This window comes from Somniosus microcephalus, chromosome 19, assembly GCF_052327205.1.
Source record: "Somniosus microcephalus isolate GS21.2 chromosome 19, FLI_Smic_1.0, whole genome shotgun sequence".
In the NCBI taxonomy this organism is placed as follows: Eukaryota; Metazoa; Chordata; class Chondrichthyes; order Squaliformes; family Somniosidae; genus Somniosus; species Somniosus microcephalus.
The window spans coordinates 45,943,659-45,965,282 of record NC_141005.1 but is presented as its reverse complement, the minus strand read 5'-3'; the positions used below and the strand labels follow the sequence as shown (position 1 = coordinate 45,965,282).

Here is a 21,624-nt window from a genome sequence, read left to right as displayed (position 1 = left end):
GTCTCCACCCTGGCTCAGCCCATCTGCCGCTGAAACCCTCTTCCAAGCTTTTGTTACCTCCAGACGCGACTATTAAAATGCTCTCCTGGTCGGCCTCCCAGCTTCCACCCTCCATAAACTTCAGCTCATCCAAAACTTTGCTGCCCGTATCCTAACTCGCACCAAGACCTGTTCCCCCATCACCCGTGCTCTCTGATCCCGGTCCAGTAACTCCTGAATTTTAACATTCTCATCCTTGTGTTTAAATCCCTCCATGGCCTTGTCCCTCCCTGTCTTTGTAACCTCCTCCAGCCCCACAACTCTGCAAGAACTGTGTTCCTCTAACTCTTGTGCATCCCGCACTTCCTTCGTTCCACAATTGGTGGCCATGCCCTCAGCTATTGCGGCCCCAAACTGCGGAATTCCCTCCCTCCACCTCCTTTGAGGTGCTCCTTAAAACCTACCTCTTTGACCAAACTTTAAGTCACCTGTCCCAATATCTCCTCCTTTAGCTCGGTGCCAATTTTTGTTTGATTAGGCACCGGTGAAGCACCTTGGGACATTTTACTACGTTACAGGCACTATATAAACGCAATTTGTGTTGTTTATAACCAACAGCCTAATATGTGCATGCTCAGTTCAATTCTGATGAACGAACTCATGACTATTTACACATTTCAGCAGTGTTACGGTGTCCCCTGGGGAGACACACAGAGACATGGTGGGGAAGAAAGAAAGAGAAAGAAAACACACATGGTGAGGGAAAGGAGACAAGCAGACAGACACAGGGGTACGCATTAAGGAGATCTGGGAGAGGGAGGTGGGGCATCTCTGGCTCATTTGGGTACGAGAGGAGTGGTCGTCAGGCTTAGCAAGCACATAACATGGAACACTCCACTCTGACTTACCATAGGTAATGACATGGATGATCTGCCGGCGTGTGTGTATATATTTAAAGTTCATTAAAGAACTAACACTGAGAAAATACACAGCAAGAGATTTAAAAATACACAGCAAGAAATTGCTCACCAATCTAGTGCTCAAGATGTAGAAATCATCACCAGAAAATAGAGACCCTGGATAAGATGAAAAAGCCTGCTCCTCTCCTGGTATGGTGAAGTTACCTAAGCAAAGAAAACAACAGGATTGAAAAAGTAGATTTTAATAGGGGTAGGTCCCATTATACCATCCAATTTCCAGAACCTCATGACACTAATCTTTCTTCCTTTAAAAAGAAACCTTCCTGTTTGCATAGGTACCAGTGAACAAACAGGTACAACTGCAGACAGATTTTAAGCATTCCTACACAGATGTTCATATTTTTGAAATGTCGCAGTCGATCATTCATTGAAAGTAACTTTTAAAAAAAATTATGCATATTGGGTCGAGTGCTGGGGCACAGAACACTCTTCCACTTCAGGCAAACAGAATCAGCATCAAGCTCTCCCTAGCCAGATGCAGAGTAAAGCTCTATCTTTGCTCACCAACAACAAACTGCAACCCAATTACCTTTTCACAAAGTAGTGTGGAAATGTACCTTTTAAAACTGAATATAGTTACATGTGTCCCTTTTTGACAAACAAAATGGAGTCCCGGTCCTCCCAGAAGCCTCTGCAGAAATGTCCTTGTTTCCTTCCTTAAACTTGTTAACCTTGACTAAACACTGTAAACCGTTGCTTATCTGCATTGTAAACAAAGACCATTTACATGAGTAAAGCCACCTGGCCAGAGGCCTGGCCACCAGATAACAGAAGAAACATATTGTATGAAGTAACTACATTCCAAACAATACTGATGGTCTTAATTAAATAGTCTGGAATAAATAACTACCCATTGTATTATCAATAGTCTTTCTCTACGCTAGACTTTAGAAATATGTAGAAACTTAGTTAAGGATTGAAGAACTCTTTGTCCCTTTGTCTGACTTGAAAGACACATGATGAAACCATAACCTGTTTACTTTACTGTATAAATATGTTGTTAATCTGTAATTCTGCAGAGTCTCTGCTAGCCTTTGACTTAGCAGGACGCTCTCCTTGTGCAAGTAAAATAAACTAACAATCTGACGGTGCTGCTTGTGTTTTAGAGTCTTACTCGGAGTCGAGATTTCGACAGTAGCAAATAGCTCTCAATGTGGAAATTGTACTTTGAAAATTCAACATGTGTTACTCTAAAGAAACGATTTGTTTTTAATCCTTCTTTTAATTCATTTCCAACTCTCAACATTATTTTCTATCCGATTTATGCCAATAATTGTAATGTTTTAAAACTAGAAATCCGTGGTTATAGTTCTGGTTTACACTTACTTCCTCTATTTGCCAGTACAAACACTGACCACTGATGTAGGGCTGTTTGCAGTAATGTGTTTTATTCACAGATTGTAACCAGCTTTTAAAGAAAGAAACAAAATCTGGAAACCAGTTCTCTGCCTCAAATTCAACTTCCGAAGCACACCACCTGCTCCAGAAAGATTTTTTTTCATTTCCCACACCAGCCATCCTTACGATTTACCTGAATGAGATTAATCATTAATACATTCAATTATGAACATTTGTGTTCGGAGGACCAGCAGCCACTGAAACCTTGATTGATACCACCCAAACCCTTATGACCTGCAGAGAAGGGAGACCTTTAATCAAGAAGTATGGGCTGGATTGAACACAAGTCCCAAATGTTAAAAGGCATACGGTGAGAAATTGCTGGCCCTGCTTGCTGACGTCATGGTGGCAATACTTTGTGTTCTCTGGAGACCCGGCAAAAGTATAAAAGCAGCTTACAATACTGGGCCTTACACAATTTTACTGTTGAGCCAAGACCACCAAATAATGGTGTCGTTCAACTCCTTTATTCTGGATAATTCAGCCTACTCCCACCTATTGCACTTTTCAATACAAACCTAAACCAGCTTAAAGTATTGTGTGTTGTGGAATTTATGATGTGATCTCTGCTGTTTTAAGTTTTAAGGAGGCTTCACATTGTGAAATGAAAGCCTGCAAAAGTAATTTAACAATTTTTTAAAAAGGCCAAACATGCACGCTTACTTCCTGGGGAGGATTTAAAGGACAGTTTGTATTTCTTGATGATTCGCAGCATTGTCTGATAGCCGTTCCAGGTGTCATGAGATACCAGAAGATCTTTGTTGCCTGGCAACAGTTTGATGAGTGCAGAACATGACCCAGAACCAAACATCCTTGAAATGTCTGTTTTATTAAATACATTTTCTAGATCCTCCAAGTCACCAGCCATCTGAAAGAGACTGCAAAGTATTTTAGTAAGTAGATAGGAGGAAAAAAAAAACTTTTGTTATACTATGGTCATGACAGCAGTGTGAGAAAACCAGTGTAGTGTACTTTTTCTGCAAGATTACTTTTAATCATCACCAGTTTCACAGGCTACTATCACTCTCTTCTGCAGAGAAGTTTTGGTTAAGAATAAAAATAAACTACAAAACAGAAGGACCTAAATAAAGTTTAAAAAAAACACAGGGGAAACATTACATCAAAGTGCCTCAAAAATTGCAGCATCCAGTAAGTCCACACACCAAATGCTAACAGACACCATCTTGAGCAAATCACCACAAACAACTATGCTATTCTTTCTCAAGAATAAAAAAAATTAATTAGTTTCACCATTTGTTTCACTTGCTAGAGTAATTGCGTCGCAGTAGGGAAAGCAGGAAGGACTTAGTGGGGTGCCCCAGGGATCAGTGCTGGGACCACTACGGTTTCTAATTTGCATCAATGGCTTACATTCAGAAGTGGCTACCGCTATACTAAGAATAGCAGTGAAGCAGAGGAAGGAACACAGAAATGATAGAACAATGACAGATTATTTAATGTGGACAAATGTAAAGTACTGCACATGGGAAGGTAAAATAGGTGACACATACTCTGTGACTGGTGCTGAAATAGTAATGGTATTGAAATGGTTAAGGAAGAAGTTGAAAGAGACCATAGTAGACTCAGCACTCAACGGCTGCGAATATAATCGCGCTGAGAGGGCGGGTCCGCTGTCAAAATCGCATCGATTGACAGCGGGTAGGAAACCCGCTGTCAACCCGTCTCCACGCAAGTCTCCCAGGTGTCAGGTCTGTCAACGGAGAACTGACCTGACACCAAGCGGCAGGGGATACAATTCAGCTACTTAAAATGGCTTAAGAGCCAATTTAAGAGGATTTTGAGGCTTCTAATTTTACCTTCTTCCCCCCCCCACTGGTTACCCGCTGTTCGGGGAACACGCCAGCTCAACCTGCCGTGTTTTGAGTCTGCTCTGATGTTTGTGAAAAGCTGACAGCTTCAGAAGTGGTGTCAAGGATGCCATGTTGCAGATGGTGAGTTTCAGAGTACAGAAAATGTTGGTTACTGTATTTTTGATATAAAGATTTCTTTAGCTTACAAGTTTTTAGATCCAATATGTCCAGTGCCACCTCATTCGGAGAACCCCTCTCACCATTGACAGATCGCTTCTGTCATCTCACCTGCAGCTGCCATCTATTCTAGCAACAATCAGACCTTGGTCCTCCGAATCCTTCCACGATCAGCCCCAACACTAACATTACCAACCTTCTCCGCCATCACTTGATGCTACACTGGACACAGGACATCAGCCTCTGACAAATTTGCTGGCCGGATTTTCTTCACTTGATGCTGTAAACCCTGGCTGAGACTCCCACACCAGCACTTGAAGCATCCCTTTAATGTCCAAGCCATTCCATGCACACTCATCACTATAGTGGGGTGGGAAGTTATGACTGAACAGTCATTGGAACTCAGTAAGACACTTCTCAAGGTGTGCTCAGATCTGTCCAATAAAGGGGCACTTTTTGAAAAAGATTTCACTGTATGACAACATTACCAGAAATTTCACATGGGCATTGGCTAAACCTCCCAAGTTCCTACCCTTGTGTGTTGCTAGTTGGTATGCTTGCAGTAAGATGAAGGCGAGTGTGAGGGGTGGCTAGTGAGATGGGGAAGTGATAAAGTAGATAGAGAGTATTGGGTGGAGGTGCAAGGTAAGTTGGTGTCCTGGGGAGGTCTCTTCCACCCTTGGAAGGGAAGAGAACCTCCCTGCGTACTGTGACTCCCTCCATAAGCATATGGAGGGAGTCATTGGAGAGCCTGGGTGCAAGAGGTCACTTTTGTGCAGTGATTGTCAGTGTTTGCAGCACCTCAATGCTGTCAAACACTGACAGAACAACTGTCAAAACTCCATGTGGACGTGGTCCCTTTAAGGAAACCGGCTGATGACGCGTCATCAAATGATGTCATCAGACCCGCTTCCTGTTAATTGGCCGGCAAACGCGCAGGGTGGACTTAACAAGGCCAATCAAGGTAAAATCATGTCTGCAGAGCGGATGCAGCTGGGAAGCCAGCTGTCCCGCCCCATCCTGCCTCCTCAATTAAATTCGTGGCCAACATGTCCAACCAATGCAGAGCAGCAATCAAAATGTAATTAAAATGTTGAACTATGTCAAGACAGACAGACAGACTTGCATTTATATAGCGCCTTTCACGACCACCGGACATCTCAAAGCGTTTTACAGCCAATGAAGTACTTTTGAAGTGGAGTCACTGTTGTAATGTGGGAAACGTGGCAGCCAATTTGCACACAGCAAGCTCCCACAAACAGCAATGTGATAATGACCAGATAATCTGGATTTTTTTTTTTTTTGTTATGCTGGTTGAGGGATAAATATTGGCCAGGACACCGGGGATAACTCCCCTGCTCTTCTTCGAAATAGTGCCATGGGATCTTTTACGTCCACCTGAGAACGCATTCGGGGCCTCGGTTTAACGTTCCATCTGAAAGACGGCACCTCCAACAGTGCAGCACTCCCTCAGTACTGCACTGGAGTGTCAGCCAAGATTTATGTGCTCAAGTCCCTGGAGTGGAACTTTGAACCCACAACCTCCTGACTCAGAGGCAAGTGTGCTACCAACTGAGCCACAGCTGACACGAACTAAAACAATACAAGTCAGAAGAAGTTCTGGTCAACGAGACAATGTGGGGGGGGGGGGGGGGGTGTCATTCTAGCACTAAAGGAAGTGCAGTTAAGAGCCACAAGGCTGACTCCTAGTCTCATAGGTGCAAGTTATGAGGAAAGGCTGGAGAAACCTGGGCTTTGCAAGAAATGCGAGAGCTGGTCTTATACAGAGAGTTATACAAGATAGTAATCTGTATGAAAAATGGAAATCCAGAAAATTACTTTAATTTGAGAGAGAGAGTAGGTCAATGGGACACAGGTACAAACTAGCAAAAGGAAAAAAATTAGTACTGTAACAGCAAGGGTTTCTTGACACAAACTGATCAATACGAATATACATAAAAAATCTGGAAAATTCCTCTCCAACCCCTTTAGGCAACTGAAACTAGTCCAGATCACATTGACTTTTATTTATATTACAGGTGCCTAGCTCTTGTATGAAGTGATCTGCACCCCAACCAGAAACAGATTCAGCTCTCTTGAAGGAATACAGCAAATCAGTGTTCACATGAGGCGGCAACCCGTTTCTCAGGTCCACTATTCTCTTGGGGAAAAAAGCACCTAAAATCCAACCTAATTCTGTCCTTACATAACTTGTAAGCGTGACGCCTGGTCCTCTCGATCTAAATCACCTGAGCCTACACTTTTCTAAAGCATACAGACTCACCTTTGAGCTGATCTGGGTAACTAAGGTGTTTTAAACTGTGAATTAATCTAGTGGGCCTCCTCTGCTCCCTTTCCAAAGCATCAATATCCCCCACAATGTGAGGAGACCAAAACTGGGCACAGTATTCGAACTGAGGCCTAACCAAGGACAAAATGGTATGCTTTGTTTTGTAGAGAATTATCCTATGAATGCAACCTAGAACACTGTTTGCTTTAGCAATGGATTTACAGATACAATAGTGAAGGCGAAGACCTTAGAATCATTTAAGAAACAACTGGATGCTGCAATGATGGGACTTCAGCCTATTTCTGAATGGACAAAAGAAGATGGGCTGAATGGCCTTCGTCATTTATCATTATCATGTCGCGAGGAAACAATGGAGAGGGCTTATAGCAAGTTTTTTTTTTGAGGAGGGGTGATGACAGCAGTAGTCAAATAATATGTGGACTCGTTAAGAATACAAGTAATGCACGTGATGAAATAGGTCACTTCAGGTTAATAAAACATAAATAAGTGTTTCAGTTGGTTTACTGCTTCTGCAATCTACAGCAAATGAGTAACCAAAACTTTGGTTTATATCACTTGGGAGTGTGCAGGTGAGGGGAAGGTTCCATTTCATGAGAACGCTGCTAGTTTCCTTTCTTTGGGTTTTTTTGCCGTTTATGCATTCCCTCCAGCTGTTTATCACAGCGGGGAATCTCAACTCTTTTTTTTTTTACTTACACAGTCAGCCAGTTGCACAGGGAGGTTAAAATGTGGCAACTAACTTAATATTTCAACAGTTCAGTTTACCCATTACTTTGTTAAAACTTATTATTCTGGGCCAAGTAAAACACAATTTTATAGCAACTAAAGTAGTAAAAACTGTTACAGTTTGGACATACGAAGATTTTTTGGTAGGGAGTGGGATCTTGGTTGGCTCACCAAGGTGAGGGATTATCCATGCTGGAGAATGAAATGCTTTTCCACTTCTAGCAGTGATGAGCACTCCTAGCCCAGGTACAACACACACTAAGTGCACAGTGAAGCTCTCTTTCCTTGGTTTGAATAAAGTGCTTCTGCCTCTACCTCTAAAAAGCACCCAAGCCTGCCCCGGTGTTGTCTTGTCTAGTTCCTACACCTGACATGCTTATGATCTCCAAGTGAGACAGCCAACTTAATAGGAGAAAACAAAGAACTAGAAAGGCCATTCTGCCCATTAAACTTGCTCTTCCCCACACTTGCATAATCCACTATCATGAATAGCAATGCGTGTCAAATTAGAAGACATTTGTGCTGTGAACCCAAATCTACTTTAAAATGGCTTGAAAGCACCCAAACTAATTTTATTTAGTTTCCTTGCAGTTGGTATAAAGAGACATGTAGCACACATCAATCTGGCCTGGTTTCAAACACAGCTACAAGCTAACAAGATAGTAATTCACAGAACCATCCAGTTTTTGTCCCTGACTAAACGGACACTTATAGGCTGATTTTTTTTTGGGGGGGTTGGGGTGGTGATAGAGGATAGGAAGAATTCAGGTCACATTAAAATCAATGAAATACTATACTCCCTAGAAATATTTAATTGTATATTTAGATTATTTGATTCAGTTGGTGGCACTTTAGCCTCCAAGTTAGAAAGTTGTGGGTTCAAGTGCTCTATGGACTGGAGTACATAATCTAGGTTGATACGGCAGTGTTGCTTTGTCGGAGGTACCATCTTTCAGATAAGATGTTAAACCAAGGCCCCATCTGTCTGCTCAGGCAGATGTAAAAGATGGCAGGGCACTATTTGAGGAAGAGCAGGAGTTCTCCTGATTTTTCCCTCAACCAGCACCACTAAAAATAGATTATCGGGTCATTATATCCATCTGTTGTACTTTGCGGTGTGCAACTGGTTGCCACATTTGCATACAGAACATTGGTGACTGCACCTCAAAAGTAATTAATTGAAGCACTTAGGGATGTCTTCAGTATGTGAAAAGGTGCTGTATAAATGCAAGTTTATACAGCACCTTTACCAAGGTAACATTCGTGCCACAGAAGTGCCAGGCAATGACTATCTCCAACAAGCGAGAGTCTAACCACCTCCCCTTGACATTCAATGGCATTACGATCTCCGAATCCCCCACCATCAACATCCTGGGGGTCACCATTGACCAGAAACTGAACTGGACCAGCCACATAAATACTGTGGCAACAAGAGCAGGTCAGAGGCTAGGTATTCTACGGCAAGTGTCTCACCTCCTGACTCCCCAAAGCCTTTCCACCATCTACAAGGCACAAGTAAGGAGTGTGATGGAATACTCTCCACTTGCCTGGATGAGTGCAGCTCCAACAACACTCAAGAAGCTCGACACCATCCAGGACAAAGCAGCCCGCTTGATTGGCCATCCACCACCTTAAACATTCACTCCCTCCACCATCGGCATTCCATGGCTGCAGTGTGTACCATCTACAAGATGCACTGCAGCAACTCACCAAGGCTTCTTCGGCAGCACCTCCCAAACCCACAACCTTTTCCACCTAGAAAGACAAGGGCAGCAGGCGCATGGGAACACCACCACCTCCATGTTCCCCTCCAAGTCACACATCATCCTGACTTAGAAGTATATCGCCGATCCTTCATCGTCGCTGGGTCAAAATCCTGGAACTCCCTCCCTAACAGCACTGTGGGAGTACCTTCACCACACGGACTTCAGCGGTTCAAGGTGGCGGCTCACCACCACCTTCTCAAGGGCAACTAGGGATGGGCAATAAATGCTGGCCTTGCCAACGACGCCCACATCCCATAAGCGAATTTAAAAAAGTTCTCTCACTTTGAAAGAAGTGATGCAAAAAAATGTTTTTAAAGGTTCTTTTTTATTTCCCCAGATATACGAAACGCAAATATAGGAACAGGAGTAGGCCATTCAGCCTCTTGAGCCTGCTCCACCAATCAATTAGATCCTGGCTGATCTGTACCGTAACCTAATTTACCCGCCTTTGATCCATATCCCTTGATACCCTTATCTAACCCTTATCTAACAAAAATCTAGCAATCTCACTCTTGAAGTTTGTTGAAGCTGTAAAATCAGCAGCAATGGTTATAACTACAAGTAACATCCATTTATTTGGGGCAGGGGAGGAAGGAGAGGGTAATGGAAGCAACCCAATGATAAATATTTCAGTAAGATTAGATTGCCTCTCAGAAAGAGCATTTGGAATGTAATGTGTGCTACATAACAGGATAAACTACTTACATGAATCCAAAAGGACGAATGTTGAACTTCCCAATAGGAAATAAAATACGGTCATTATAGCTGTCCTCCAGTCCCTGCAGCTGCAGTAATGCCAATCTCACCTGATAAATTTAAAACACACATATTCATGTTGAAAGTCTCAGTGATACATTCTTAGTCTTCTTTTACTTCAACTTGGAAAATAATCTCTGCCTGCATCCCTTGAACATAACTTCCTGTTATGAAATTTCCTGTCAACAGGTGTACTCTTCTGGTTTTGGGTGGTTAAACAAATAATCTGTAACTAATAAAACTTTAAAGGAACCTTAACAAATTAAATTAAAATGTAATTGGCCGGGGTGATGATGCACTCCAGTCCCCGTGGTGCCCACCGGTCGCGGAAGGCATCAAGCGTGCCGGCGGACACCGCGTGCTCCATCTCCAGGGCCACCTGGGCGCGAACGTGGCCTGTCAACAGGTGTAATGTTGGGACACCCAATTGCTGGTATATGTTTGTGTCTCCATCACACGCCTTAGAGTGTGCTGCTTAAGGCCCAGTGTCACCTCTTGTTTTGTAATACTCCAAAATTAGAAATTGTATTGAAGGTAATCTTACCTGATCCAGGTTTGGGAAGACTTTCTCAGCTTGGACAGTTTCCTACAGCAGTTGTACAAATGCCATATGCATGCTATAAATAGTAAGAAAACTACTAATTTGCCAAGTTGGGACTGTCTTAGGGGCACCACTACAGAAAAGCCCAAAAGGCAGCAGAGCAAGTTAGGGTCTAGTTAACTAATTTTAAGCAGCTTTAATTTGTATCCATCAGGATAGATGTCTGTGGCAGTTATTTGCTCTGATTATGCCAGTTATTACATCAACATATACTGACCAATAATCTTTAATTTTGATGACTTGTAATGCCCTTTAGTGCCTGCATTGGATCTTACCTGATGCCAGTATGCTTCATCCCCATCGCGGGCCAGCTGATCTTCTATCCATTCCAAATTGGTCTCAATGTAATTTTTAAGCTTCTCACAGTAGGCAGTCTGATATTTGAAGGGACCACAGTAGCGAAACAGCGTATTCATCCAATGCATATAAATATACTTGAAAACATCAAAACCAAAGATTAAAATGCTACAGGAATATTTCTTCTGTGCTGCTCTTAATTCAATACCTCAAGCTGCTTGCACTGCCACCATGATTAGACCGGTAACCAGCCTTACTTCACCATAGCATTACGCCATGCAAATTACAGTCTGCATGCATAAGTTTAGAAGGATAAAATCTATTGTTGTAACCATTGATGTTTCCAGTTCTAGTAGAAATTATAAGAAACTGTCAGAAAACCAATGTTATTTCACTGAAATCATACTGTTGTGTAACCTTCCTTTAAATTAAGCAATCTACAAAGCATTTGCAATCGAAAATATACTTGAACCTATCTGTGTTTGTGGCAAAAAGAAACAGTTCACTGTTTGGGATGTTTTACACTACGTTAAAGGCGCTACATAAATGCAAGTTATTGTTGTTGATATCATCTATGTTATTTCATCTGGTTACAAGAAAGTTAATACTTAGTATGAAAGCCAGGATATTTTCTGTTTTAGCCACAAGGACAGTGTAATACACAGATTAAGACCAACAAGTACTTAATTATATCGAATATCTAGACTTCAAAAAACATTCTTTTCAACTAAATTGCAGGAAATACCATAGCAATATAACTGTTTCTTGTGCAGGGTGTAAAGTTTGTGTTAGGGCAGACACACCCCAGAAGCAGAAGAGAATATAGCAAGTGTCAGGAAATACGAGAGGCCTGCAATATTTCTTCTCATGAGAGAATGGCGCTTACATATAATCCAGCCCAACTGTACTACTTCTGAATCACGTTTTTTAAACCATCAATATTTTATCAGCCAAATTCCTGATACTGAAATTTTATAACAGCAACTGACAATTTTTAACAGGTGTCTGGTGTTGATGCTAAAATGGCACATTCACCTTCCACCTATACCTCTGCAGGTTTGAAGCCCAGTGAGTATGTGCATTCTGAATCATCACAACCAAGTGGCGTTCCCACAAAGAATTGGGGAACACAGATTATCCATACTTCCCAGAGGACATCCTAACAATCGACCCAGTGAGTAGTAATACATTGAAATGATCTCACGTGGAAGTGTATACCATTGGAGGCAAGAGTCAAAGTGTAGAAACAATCTACCAAGATGGTAAAATAAATTAATTTGTGTTTGCCCATACACTGCTAAACTGAAAGGAAGGAATTGACACAGAAGGAGTAAGTGGAGAATTAAAAAGACAAAAGTTAACCCAAAAGCTTTAGTTTTTAAACAAATATTTAAACTGGAGGACTGGTGTTCCTATTAATAATACAAATGCTATTTTTTTTCTTGCTAATCTTCTCCCCTCCTGAAAGGATTAACTCCATGCTGGGGTACTGTGCCATGGGCCATTATTCACAGTTCACATACAAGCCTCGACAGTAATGCCAGCTAAATATCTGACTGTCATACAACAACTGAACCTGACCCCAATGTGGCATTCAAATCAATTGAAGTGGCACTACCACCATCTAGTCTGAGATTAGCAAATCAGAAGATACCAGGAATCAAACCTGGAAGTCTGTTTCTTGATAGCTGGAACAAGACTAAGATTTTAGGTTGTAATGAATCCACACCTCCTTTGTTGTGAACTGAATAGTGGTACCACTCTCGCTACGCTCAGAAGGTTGAGCTCCAGCCCCCATTGGGATTTGAGCACATAAGCAAATTATCTGCCACATTTGTCTGCATAACAGTGACTTCACTCCAAAAGTAATCCATTGACTCTAAAGTACTTTAGGATACCCTCAGAACACGATAAGGACACTATATACAGTATTGTAAATGCAACTGCTTTCTTTTTTAATATACAATTTGAACTATTTTAAACACCTCACTTGCCGGATTTATATGCTTAACACAAGTCCATTCTTCTACAAAATCCTAGATGCGAAGAGTTTCTTGTGATACCATTACTTGTTTTATTTTATTACCGCTTTTAAAATTAGAAGATCCGGAGCTGAAATTTTAATGGAGTTACTGAATGGAAAGATGTGTTGAAAACAAATTGAATTTTAATGGCTGTAACTGTTTAAAAATTTAATCTAAAGCAGGCACAAGACCTTTTGTTCTTTTTATGTATAAAGAGGATCCTATTTGATTTTTTGTGCCTGATAAAGTTTGCATGTTCTATTGCTGAATACGGTGCTTGGACTAAAGTCCAGCTTTCAGCAATAGCTGGCTCCTTGATTTAAGTTTTCACCTGACACCAAACGATTATACACCACTTCATAAAGCAGACCTTCAACAACCTGATTTTCTATCAAATTCATTTTCAGCTCCCTGACAGTGCATAAAGGCACCACCTTTATGTGCCGCCATGCAGACTAGAAGGTTTCAGGTTCACCTGCTGATCCACGCTGAGCTTGCTGATCTCAGCTGCTTAGATAGACTTCAGTCCCCCTGGAAAATTAATGTGCTTGATCATTATCAATTATCCTGATGGAAAGTCCATGTGTGGAGAGCAGGTCAGGACAGGGTCAGACTTAGTTCTGATACTTACCATAGTGGAATACTGTAATCCAATAGTCACTATTTTTAAAGAATGGCCATTTGGATAAAGTACAAAGGGTTGCAGGTGCTTGTGGAATCATACTTCAGCAAGGTCAATGACTTTCAGAAAACAAGGACGGGCAGGGGCAGTTTGGGGAATAAATTCATTCATGATTTAATTACAGCTAGTCACCAAGTCTTCAACGTGGCCAGACTAATTATTTGCTGATTTGTTTTCGCATCGGATGATGGCTTTCTGCACACCATACATCCGCTCAGCTTTCAAAAGCACACAAATTTATATGAAAATGATGCAAAACTTCTCATTTCAGAGTGTTTCTTGGGATAAACAAATTGTGATGTGAAATTATAATCTTTCTTTAGCATTCTTAATGTGCAGAAACAAGACCACATTGTCCTAAATTGCTTCTGCCATTTCAAATTCATAGGTTTATTAATCAATCTTTCTGGCCATTAAAACTTGCTTTGTTAACCAGAAAAATCACCTATTAAACCCCGATTAGTTTTTTTTTAATCCCTTCCTGGTTTCTGATGAGCTAGATTCAATCTCAGGGAAGAGTAACAAGTAAAATTTACCGGCTGTGTGACCGCAGCCTCCACCACTCCTGCAGCGTAAGCCTGTACACTGTCATTGTACATTCCATTTGTAGTGAGTTCAAGATAGGACCAGCTACAAAGGACAAAAATGTGAAATAAATTAAGATTTAAAAATTACTGAAAATAAAAACAAACTAAACCAATTTAGGAATAGAATTAGCACTCATCGAAACACTGGACAAAATAAAAAGCCTCAGCATTCTCTAAAGAAAAATTGAAGTGATTTCTTTAAGTTACTGCTAACTTGTACTACGATTGGAGCTAAACTAATTCAGGAACGGAGGTTTAGATGAATAGTGGACTTTGGGCAATTTGATCGCATCTTTCCAGAATATCAATCCCACTGTCTTCCTACCATAGCTTTTAACTACCACCTGAATAGGCAGACAGGACCTTTGTTTCATATCTCTTTCAACACAGACACCGGCATGATGGGCCGAATAGCCTCCTTCTGTGTTGTAGGATTCTGTGATATTGTTCTAAGTATGTTTTAGTAAGATCCTGCAGCTGCAAGTTCACATTGTAATTTAATTTAAATAAGCATTCCTTCCTTCACTAAAAATAAATATTGCCTATTACCAGTTTCCTAGACCGTAAAGACCCCAAATGAAAACCAATTAATTCAAGTATTAGGCTTGAGCTCGCCACCCATAACAGAAGAGCACTGAAGCATAATTTTAAAATCACCAGGACATCAACCGTAAAAGAAATCATGTCAGTCTCACTCTTAAAATTTTACTCTCTTTATATTTCTTACCATTTCAAAATTAAAATTCTCTATTTATACTTGAGGTATAAATGAATAGACTTGCCAAGGTGTATCTAACATGAAGGCCTGATATCATATTGCCTTCAACCAACATAAAAACAGGTTATCTGGTCATTCTCACATTGCTGTTTGTGGGACCTTGCTGTGCGCAAATTGGCTGCCGCATTTCCCACATTACAACAGTGACTCCACTTCAAAAGTACTTAATTGACTGTAAAGCGCGGAGATGTCCGGTGGTCATGAAAGGCGCTATATAAATGCAAGTCAGTCTTTCTTTCTTTCTTAAGTGAATCGGGTCACTAAAATGGCTAACAACATTCCACAATGTCAACGAATCTAACAAATGAATTTCAGTAACTCCAGTGCACAATACTGGATTCATCCCACAAAAGGAGTTGTACTGTAAAGCACTGTTCAGTAGCAATGACAGACATGAATACAAAATCCTTTTTTCAATCAAGAAGCATAATAGAAAAAAAAAGTGTTCATCCTCATTTCACATGCATCATAAATATAATGCATGATGAGGACCAGTGGTTCTGCAGCAATTCTCTATTAAAATGAAATGCAGTGGAAGCCGTGCAAATGGGATTCCAGAATACTTTTGATAAGGTGCCACATCGGAGGTTTGTTGGTAAAATTAAGGCACACAGTATTAAAGGGAGTATGGCAGCATGGACAGGAAGTTGGTTAAAAGCCAGAAAACAGCAAATAGTGGCAAACGGATGATTTTCAGACTGCATAGGTGTAAACAGTGGTACTCCCACCCCCATCCCAACAGTCATTTTGGTACTTCATTCTTCTGAAACACTAAAGCTATCATCCTTTTATAGCATTCAGCTGTTTCTTAAATCAGTGCCCTGGTCGCAACCATCTTTCTAGCAGCTGACCAACCTGGTGTACTCTTCTTAGTTGGGTGATTAACCAAATGGACTAACTAATAAAACTTTAAAAAGAACCTTAACAAATGAAATTAAAATTTGATTGGCCGGGGTGATGATGCATTCCAGTCCCTGCGGCGCCCACCAGTTCACGGAAGGCCTCAACCATGCCTGTGGACACCGCGTGCTCCATCTCCAGGGCCACCCGGGCGCAAACATGGCCGCGGGAGAGGCAGGCAATTGGGCCGAACGACCCCCTCGACCGCCCGCTGCCTGGACCAGTTGATGGTCTTTTTGGCCGGGCCCAAGAGCAGTCCTACGAGGAGGTTCTCCGATCTGCCCGCTCCCCTCCGCACCGGGTGACCGAAGATCAGGAGCATGGGACTGAAGTGCAGCCAAAAATCGAGGAGCAGCCCCTTCAAATAATGAAAGAGGGGCTGCAACCTCTCACATTCGGTGTATACCTGGAACACGGACTCCTCCAGGCCGCAGAAAAGGCAGACGGCCTGGGAGTCCATGAACCGACTTAAAACCTTATCGCACGGGACTGCTCCGTGCAACACCCTCCAGGCCAAGTCCCCAACAGAAAAAGGGAGGACTCCTGCGTCGCGAGCCCTCCATTGGGACCAACCTTGTGTAAAGAAATACTTCCTGGCTTTGTTCCTAAAGTCTCCCTTCTCAACACTGATCCGCAGCCCTCTTGTCTCTGAATGTACTGTCTGGGTTTACTTTCTCTACCTCATTAAGCATCTTGCATATCCCCAAGTTGAATAGTTCAAGTTCGTGGTTGCTTTTCATAGCTTATCCCTCTTAATGCCAAAGACCAGCCTCACTGCTTTCTTCAGCACTGCCTTGAGGCTTGAGGGCCCTTACGTGTGGCAATCAGAAATGTACACAATAGTCCAGTGCCGTCTGCTCCGAGGATTGAAGAGTATTACCATATCTTCTCGGAATTTATACTTTGATTTGGCAATTGTAACCAAACATCCTGTCTGCACATATCTGCTCCATCACCAAGACCACCTACCTCCACCTCCGTAATATCGCCCCATCTCAGACCCCGCCTCAGCTCATCTGCGGCTGAAACCCTCATCCATACCTTTGTTACCTCTAGACTTGATTATTCCAATGCTTTCCTGGCCGGCCGCAGCTAAAGAGTGCACAGGCAGACAGGGAATGGGTGACCGCCACAGAGTAAAAGAACTAGGAAGGTAGTGCAGGAGACCCCTGGGTCCACCTCCCTCTCCAACAGATTTTCCGTTTTGGATACTGCTGGGGGAGATGGTTTCTCAGGGGAATGCAGCAAGAGCCAAGTCCGTGGCACTACGAGTAGCTCAGCTGCATAGGAGGGAAGGAAAAAGAGTGGGAGAGCAATAGTGATAGGGGATTCTATCGTAAGGGGAACAGATAGACGTTTCTGTGGCCACAGACGTGACTCCAGGATGGTATGTTGCCTCCCTGGTGCCAGGGTCAAGGATGTCACTGAGCGGCTGCAGGACATTCTGAAGGGGGAGGGTGAACAGCCAGAGGTCGTGGTCCATATCAGTACCAACAACATAGGTAGAAAGAGGGACAAGGTCCTGCAAGCAGAATATAGGGAGCTAGGAAATAAATTAAAAAGCAGGACCTCAAAAGGTAGTAATCTCACGATTACTCCTAGTGCCACGTGCTAGCGAGAGCAGAAATAGGAGAACAGACCAGATGAATGCTTGGCTGGAGAGATGGTGTAGGAGGGAAGGATTTAAATTCCTGAAGCATTGGGACCGATTCTGGGGAAGGTGGGACTTGTACAAGCTGAACGGGTTACACCTCAGCAGAAATGGGACCAACATCCTCGCAGGGGGGTTTGCTAGTGCTGTTGGGAAGGATTTAAACTAGTTTGTCAGGGGGCTGGGAACCCAAGTGTGGGCCCAGAACAGAGAGAAACAAAGCTGGAAGTGCAAGTTAGAAAAGTAGTCTGCAAAACTAGTAGGGAGCAGTAACAAAGGCCAACAGTAAAGAGAGTCAAAGTGCAGAAAAATATTAAACAGGCAAAGTTGAAGGCACTTTATCTAAATGCACGTAGCATTCGCAACAAGGTGGATGAATTAGTGGCACTAATAGAAGTAAATGGGTATGATGTAATTGCCATTACAGAGACATGGTTGCAGGGTAACCAAAGCTGGGAACTGAATGTTCCAGGGTACTCAACATTTAGGAAGGACAGACAAAAAGGAAAAGGAAGTAGCGTAGCGCTGTTAATAAGGGATGAGATCGGTACAGTAGAGATAAAAGATCTTGGCTTGGCAGATCGTGATGTAAAACTGGAATCAGTTTGGGTGGAGCTAAGAAACAGCAAAGGGCGGAAAACATTGGTGGGAGTTGTGTATAGGCCACCAAACAGTAATGGTAATAATGTAGGGCACAGTATCAATCAAGAGATTAGAAGTGCATGTAACAAGGGCAATACAGTAATCATGGGGGACTTTAATCTACATATTGACTGGGCAAATCAAATTACCACTAATGGTGTGGAGGACAAATTCTTGAAATGCATACGAGATGGTTTCCTGGATCAGTATGTGGAGGAACCAACCAGGGAACAGGCTATTCTGGATCTGGTACTGTGTAACGAGAAAGGGCTAATCAATAATCTTGTGGTAAAGGGGCCTTTAGGGACAAGTGACCATATTATGATTGAATTTTACATTAAGTTGAGAGAGAGTGATGTAGTCCAATCTGAAACTAAGGTCTTCAATCTAAACAGAGGAAACTACAAGGGTATGAGGGACAAGTTGGCCATGGTAGATTGGGAGACTACACTAAAAGGTATGAAGGTGGACATACAATGGCTAATATTCAAGGAAATAATGCATAATTTGCAACAAACATATGTTCCTCTAGGGCATAAAAACCCAAAAGGAAAAGTGATCCAACCATGGCTAACAAAAGAAATTAAAGCTAGTATTAAGTCAAAGGAGGAAGCTTATAAAGTTGCCAGAAAAAGCGATCAGCCTGAGGATTGGGATCTTTTTAGAAATCAAAGGGGGACCAAGAAATTGATAAAGGGAACATGGAATATGAACACAAACTAGCAAAAAATATAAAAACGATTGTAAAAGCTTCTATAGGTATGTGAAAAGGAAAAGACTGGCGAAGGTAAATGTAGGTCCTTTACAATCAGAGATGGGAGAATTTATAATGGGGAATGAGGAAATGGCCGAGAAATTAAATAAATACTTTGTTTCTGTCTTCACGGAGGAAGACACAAAAAAAACTCCCAGAAATACGAGAAAACCAAGGGTGTGACGAGAATGAGGAACTTAAAGAAATTATTATTAGTAAAAAAACAGTACTAGCAAAATTAATGGGACTAAAAGTCAATAAATCCCAAGGACCGGGTGACCTACATCCTAGGGTTTTGAAAGAGAGGGCCATTGGAATAGTGGACACATTGGTGGTCATCTTCCAAAATTCTAGATATTCTGGAACGGTTCCTGCAGGTTGGAGGATAGCAAATGTAACCCCGCTATTTAAGAAAGGAGGGAGAGCGAAAATGGGGAACTACAGACCTGTTAGCCTCACATCAGTAGTTGGAAAAATGCTGGAATCCATTATAAAGGATGCAATAACTGGGCACTTAGAAACTAATAGTAAGATTGGGCAGAGTCAACATGGATTTATGAAAGGGAAATCCTGTTTGACAAACCTATTGGAGTTCTTTGAGGATGTAACTAGTGGAGTAGACAAAGGGGAACCGGTAGATGTGGTGTATCTCGATTTTCAGAAGGCCTTCGATAAGGTCCCACACAAGAGGTTGGTGAACAAAATTAGGACACATGGAATTGGGGGTAATATACTACTAGCATGGATTGAGAATTGGTTAACAGACAGAAAACAAAGTAGGGATAAACGGGTCTTTTTCAGAATGGCAGGCTGTGACTAGTGGGGTACCGCAAGGCCACATGGGCCAAGTATCAGAGGGTTGTTAATAAACACCTTTCAACCCAAAATGGTGAATATCACATTGATACTACAGCTTAAACAATGTCTTCAACTGACAACCTGGGATCCTTCAGGTCAATGTGGCTCAGTTGGTAGCACTCTCGCCTCAGAGTCAGAAGGTTGTGGGTTCAAGTCCCTCTCCAGAGACTGGAGCACAAAAATCTAAGCTGACACTGCAGTGCAGCAGAGGGAGTGCTGGATTGTCAGAGGTGCTGTCCTTCGGATGAGACATTGGCCCAGAAATTAGGATCGGGGGCTTGCCGCGCATGCAAGCCCCCGATGTGCACTTACCCGGCGCGCCGACAGCTGAAGCCTGGGACTGCTTGGAATTCCTGTCACTGGCCCGGTTCAGCTGTCGGCGCACTGTGCTTGCCTGATCCAGCGGCGTAGTTAGTGCGATGTGCCGGCTGGGATCAGGTGAGCACTGGGCAGCCAATCAGGGGAGGGGAAACTTCATTCATGAGTTTGATAGTAAGAACTGTCAAACTCATGAAAACTACGGGCGCCCAAAACACTACTTAAAAACTTTAAATAAAATTTTTAAAAATATCCCATTAATTAAATGAACTATAAATAACTTTAAAAACTATTTTAAACAATTAATCAAATTTTTGAAAAAAATAACTTAAGAAATCGGGTCTAAAAATAAACTTACCTTACTGTAAAGTTCTTAAAAACAATAAAGCTTTGGAAAAAATGTTATAATTTTAAATAATAGACCACTTACCTTCAAGAATCAAGTCCTTATGCCTCCTTTTTACATTTCTAAAAAGTTCAGGCCCTTACACACGGGCAAACCTGTCAAAAAGAAGGAAGTTCAACGCGTGCGCGCACAGTCCTGCGCGCACGCGTTGGACCTCTGAACCCCTTGGAGGAAATGCCGGTTTCCCACGCATGCGCTGTGCATGCTGAAATCCGGCACTTCCAATGGGCCCACGCGTGAGTACCCCGTCCGTACTCACGCGTTGGGACCGGAATTACTGGCCCAATAAACCGAAGCCCTGTCTGCTCTCTCAGGTGGATGTAAAAGATGCCATGGACACTATTTCAAAGAGGAACACGGGAATTCTCCCCCGTGTGGTGGACAAGATTTATCCCTCAATCAAATCACTGAAACAGATTATCTAGCCATTATTACATTGCTGTGCACAAATTGGCTGCCATGTTTCCTACATTATAACAGTGACTACACTTCAAAAAAAGTACTTAATTGGCTGTAACGCGTCTGGTGCTCGTAAAAGTCGCTATATAAATACAAGTCTTTCATTTCTTTAACAAAAGACGATAGGCCGCTTCTTTACAGACGGCTCCCGGTACCGATTAACGACATTCCTAAGAACGCTGCGGCCAATTTGTAATTAATAAAACGCAGTGTGCCAACAAAACAGACTTGATGCCCGCAGAGTGAATTGGCGAGACAAGTTGAGCAATACCCACTTGCGGTGAGGCCCTCACCCTCTCCTACCCCCCCGGCCGGCACTCACCCTGTTGTTTTGATTCTGTCCGTGAAATTAGCCCACGCGATGGAGTCGCGCCGCAGCCCTGACACCACCTTGAGCCGCCCGCTGTGTTTATCCAGCACCACCGAGCGGTGCAGCGTCTCCGAGGCCGCGGCGGCGCACGCCAGCAGCAGCAACAGGGAGAGGAGGAGGCTCCGGTGGGGCCGGGAACCGGGTGGCAAGATTTTGCTCGCTGCCGCCATGTTTTACCCGCTTCCCCATCAAACCCCGGGTCTCACGTCACTCCCCCCGGTCTTACGTCACTCACCCCCCCCGGGTCTTACGTCACCCGCTCCCCGGCCCGGGTCTCACGTCACTCCCCCCACCCCCCCGGGTCTTACGTCACTCCCCCCACCCCCCCGGGTCTCATGTCACTCCCCCCCCCCCCCGGGTCTCACGTCACTCCCCCCAACCCCCCCCGGGTCT

General features: G+C 42.9%; 1 protein-coding gene across 5 annotated transcripts in view; it reads right to left on the bottom strand.

Moving 5' to 3' along the window:
• plbd2 (phospholipase B domain containing 2) overlaps positions 1-21,624 on the bottom strand; it is a 38,227-nt gene that overhangs the window by 15,287 nt on the left and 1,316 nt on the right. For 2 of the 5 annotated variants that reach the window (XM_085961754.1, XM_085961752.1), the window contains exons 1-6: positions 21,184-21,444; positions 14,045-14,138; positions 10,781-10,939; positions 9,854-9,954; positions 3,021-3,235; positions 1,009-1,103 (exon numbers count right to left, since the gene is read on the bottom strand). In XM_085961754.1, coding sequence (XP_085817880.1) covers positions 1,009-1,103; positions 3,021-3,235; positions 9,854-9,954; positions 10,781-10,939; positions 14,045-14,138; positions 21,184-21,401 — 882 coding nt within the window. In that variant the 5' untranslated portion in view covers positions 21,402-21,444. Of the gene's footprint in view, positions 1-1,008; positions 1,104-3,020; positions 3,236-9,853; positions 9,955-10,780; positions 10,940-14,044; positions 14,139-21,183; positions 21,445-21,624 lie in introns of those variants that run through there. The other 3 variants (XM_085961751.1, XM_085961753.1, XM_085961750.1) reach the window with 2 other exon arrangements.